Consider the following 3,882-nt stretch of genomic DNA (forward strand, 5'->3'; position numbering starts at 1 on the left):
CTACGCCACACTTGCTCCGATCTGCCCCAAACTCGACATGCCGGATCACAGTCCCGCCGTGCGTGAAGGATTAGTAAAAGATTAGTAAAAATCTAGCAGCAAGGACACCAGATACAGTGGAATACCGTAATGTTCCGAAACTTTAAAAATGGTGAAAATAGAAGCAAATTTCTAGTAATCTAGTCATTTTTTGCTGATTTGAATACGATGAAACTGTAATTTTACTGTCAAATGTTGTAAAAGAACGATTACTATTTGTAAAGATACTGATTTTTGATGTGATTTGGTTTTGGCTTGATTTTTTTTTTAATATTCAAAATGTAAATTAATAATTTTTCTATGAAGATATGTGTCATTTAACAAAACAGTGAAAATCTGTAAAACAAAATATCTCCTACTTTCAAATCCTTAATTTACATATTTGTTTTTAAATAATAGCAAAAATCCGTAAAGTGATAATATTTTTGCTGATTTAAATGCAGCCAACAGAGCGATTTTACTGTCAAATGTTGAAAAAGAACAAGTTGTAAAGACACAGATCGCTAATGTGCACATTATTCACAGTTTTGTCTATTTTTTTTTTTTTTACTTATAACATGTATGTTAACACATTCTTTTTTGTGATTTTAATAATTATAATCTGTCACGTAACAAAACAGCAAAAATCTGTAAAACAGCAGCGAATTGTTCAAAGTGTTACATCTGAAAACTGCTCTGCCCTCTACAGGCAGACAGTGTAACCGGAGAGGAGCCACGCAGCAGCAACACAACACACTGCAGGAACACTTTCACTTTCTCAACCTATTACATTTTCACAGCGTCAATCTCTGCTCTTCAAACGCTTCACTGGTTTCACTCATCGTCATAGTGAAAGACTCGTCAGGTCTTGAGCTGTTTCCTTTTCTCTCCTCCACAAAATAAGGGAGAAAAAAAAAATGCAAATCTCAGCCGCTGGGAGTGAATCTAGGTCATCCTCAGTGCTGGGAGGCTGAAGCTGAATGCAGCCTGTGTACGGGATGAATGTCTCTGCGTGGCACAGTCAGTGAAAATCAGAGGCTTTGCTCGGCTCTCGCCATTCTTTTGTGTGAGTAACGCGACACGTCGGGTCACCTTTATGTGTTCTGGCAAACAGTTCTTTGGTTAGCCTGCGGATGAGGTCAGAAACAAGTGAGTTAAAAGGAAACAAAGCGTCCTGTGTGTGAAGCGGTGGGATTGATCACACACGCCACAAAAAGTACTCAAAATCTTTATTTTCCTCACAAGAAATCGCTCTAAGCTGTCGAGCTTTATGTGTTTTGAAATAAGAAAAGAAATCGTGGTTACATGTAACGCTGTCTTCGTTTAAATAACGCATGCAAGGACAGTAGTGGTAGTAACAGTGTGCACACCTACAGCAGGGCTCTGGGCAGGTGTGGCTCTCTCAAGGCTAGGGACAGTCGACTAGTGTGCATCATGTACAAGACAATCGCTGATGTTGTCTGCAGATGGCAAGTTAGTCATGCTGATGATCTCTACAGGTCAGTTTGGCTCTTTACACGTCGTTATTTCTCACTATGTTAGTAACAGCACTAATAATTACACAGTATCAGTCATCAAGCTAGCAATAACAAAGACTGGTAATCCAAACTTGTTCAACTTTCAGTGTGAGTAAATATCCACTCTATGGTTATGATATTATGATACATTCTCATTCAGACACGTTTGTGCTCCTGTGTGTTTGTCAGACTGAAGGATGTGTTTGAACACACTCCTGATTCCCAGCAGGGTCCGTCAGCGCTGGCCGTCACTGAAAGCTTCCGTCTTCAATGGGACAAAACCACGATGAAGACTCTAGGCCCAAATCTGCATGAAAGAAGGAGCGCAGTGTGAAAATCACGCAAATAGCTACATACAAAGCATCACTTTATGTTCCAGCAACCAGGGGCGACTTGAGAAAAGTTTCATCAGGGTGGCAAGATAGGGCCGCTGAAACATGTTGGGGTGGCACACGAAACCCTGAAGCCATGACTGGATGTCAGGATTTCTGTCGTGCTGTATGAGGAATAAATGAGGAATAGTTGCAACTTGAGAATAACGTCCCAGTAACATATATAAACTATTAACTGATACTTAACAAGTCATTAGTAAGTAATTCACTAGTGGCTTGTTCATGATCTATGACTGGTTTATAAGGTATGGCTGTAAATCATTAATATACAGTTAACAAGTCATTTATAACTCATTAACTAACAGTTTGTAAATGGTTTATTAACTATCTATAAGGCATCGTTATGAATCATCAACAAACTATTAACAAACACTTAACAAGTGGTTAATAACTCACTAATTAACAGTTTACAAATGATCGATTAACTAGTTATAACGGATAGTTGTTATAAAGTGTTACCGACTTTTCCTAGTCGGCTACTGTATTATATATTCTTTTAACAAGCCATGTTACAGGCACTGTTCGGAAAAAAGCATTTACATATTTGTGTATGTTAACGGTACGTATTTAATTAAAAGTTTAAAAAGTCTTTCAGTGTAAATATGTCATGTTACAACGTGGACGCCTGCGGCTTATAGACAAGTGCGGCCTGTATATGTACAATTTTAGTATTCTTTTTAAAGTTAGTGGGTGCGACTTATATTCAGGTGCGCTCAATAGTCTGAAAATTACGGTATGAAAGGTAACTAATATACACTGGGTTCTTATTTGACACTGATACTAATAAAAGATGTGCAGAGACACATACAGCTACATTAAACATTTTGTTTTCAGGAGAAAGGATGCCAGTGTATTTAGCCCTTTATAGAGCGCTACTTGAAATACTTGGAAAATGAACATTTCAGCCCGAGGCTGTTACTGAAGGATATTTCAAGATATTTTTACTTTTGTGACTTTAAAAAAAAAATGTTGCAACTCAAGATTAATAAAGCTACAATATCTCGTCTACGGTTAAAAAAAGAAACAAACTGCAAAAAACATTTATTTAGAAACATTTTAGTGTGAGGTAATGATACTGACACAACCAGTAACAAAGTATTTATAAAGTGCTTGGAAAGTTCATTTAGTAATGTTGTTCTTGGGGTTTTAGTGGGACTGATCTCAAAAAATAACTCAAAGTGGAGTTCAATGCAAACCAGTACCAAAGCGTTTATAAAGAGCCTGGAACATTTGTTTAGTGACATTTTTCGTAAGGTAGTGATATTGGCACTAATATAAAATCTAGATCAAAGCGCACATGGTTCTTCAACAAGTTACCAAATATGGTCACTCTCCCCGTAAAGGGTTCAGGGGAAAAAGTTCACCCATAAGCAAAACGTCCATAGTTTGTAGTTTACTCATCATTTAACGACTGAAAATTCTGCCCATATGTGACGTCAATTCATCTGACTACACCCAAGTATTTTTGGTAGCTACTTTAAAAGAGGTCATGTTCTCTGATGCATCGATTCACACAATGAGGTCACTGCTGCAAATCTCCCAAAAAACAACAGAAATCTAAGTAAATGGATCAGACTTTATGGTGTATCTAGTGGTTTAACTGCAGCTTATAAACTATGACTCAGCTCACCTGTCTGCAGGAAAGTCCACAGTGTCATCTGTTAGATCCTGTTTAATCTTGTCTCCATGTTGAGGATTATTTCTAATATAAGTAATTAGGTTTGTTGTGTGAGTAGATGCATGCAGCTCTCTGACTTTAGGGATGCACATATCCATTTTGCTGCTGTTTGATGCTGCAGCTAATCAATAAACTCAGAGGAAAGACTCCTACAAACAGCTGGAAGCCACAAACTAAGCTCCAGGGACACCCTGGACAGGTCACCAGTCTATCACAGGGCTACACTTAGAGACAGACAACCAAGCACACTCACATTCACACCTACGGACAATTTAGA

At 37.9% G+C, this 3,882-nt stretch overlaps 1 protein-coding gene across 1 annotated transcript in view; it reads right to left on the minus strand.

Moving 5' to 3' along the window:
- Positions 1-1,230: 1,230 nt before the first annotated feature.
- The window catches only part of gnb5b (guanine nucleotide binding protein (G protein), beta 5b), a 15,954-nt gene continuing 13,302 nt past the window's right edge, over positions 1,231-3,882 (minus strand). The window contains exon 12 of the mRNA XM_008283013.1: positions 1,231-1,842. Within this exon, the coding sequence (XP_008281235.1) occupies positions 1,831-1,842 (12 nt within the window). The 3' untranslated portion in view covers positions 1,231-1,830. The remainder of the gene's footprint in view (positions 1,843-3,882) is intronic.

Source organism: Stegastes partitus, unplaced genomic scaffold (assembly GCF_000690725.1).
Source record: "Stegastes partitus isolate 25-593 unplaced genomic scaffold, Stegastes_partitus-1.0.2 Scaffold295, whole genome shotgun sequence".
NCBI classification, from domain to species: domain Eukaryota; kingdom Metazoa; phylum Chordata; class Actinopteri; family Pomacentridae; genus Stegastes; species Stegastes partitus.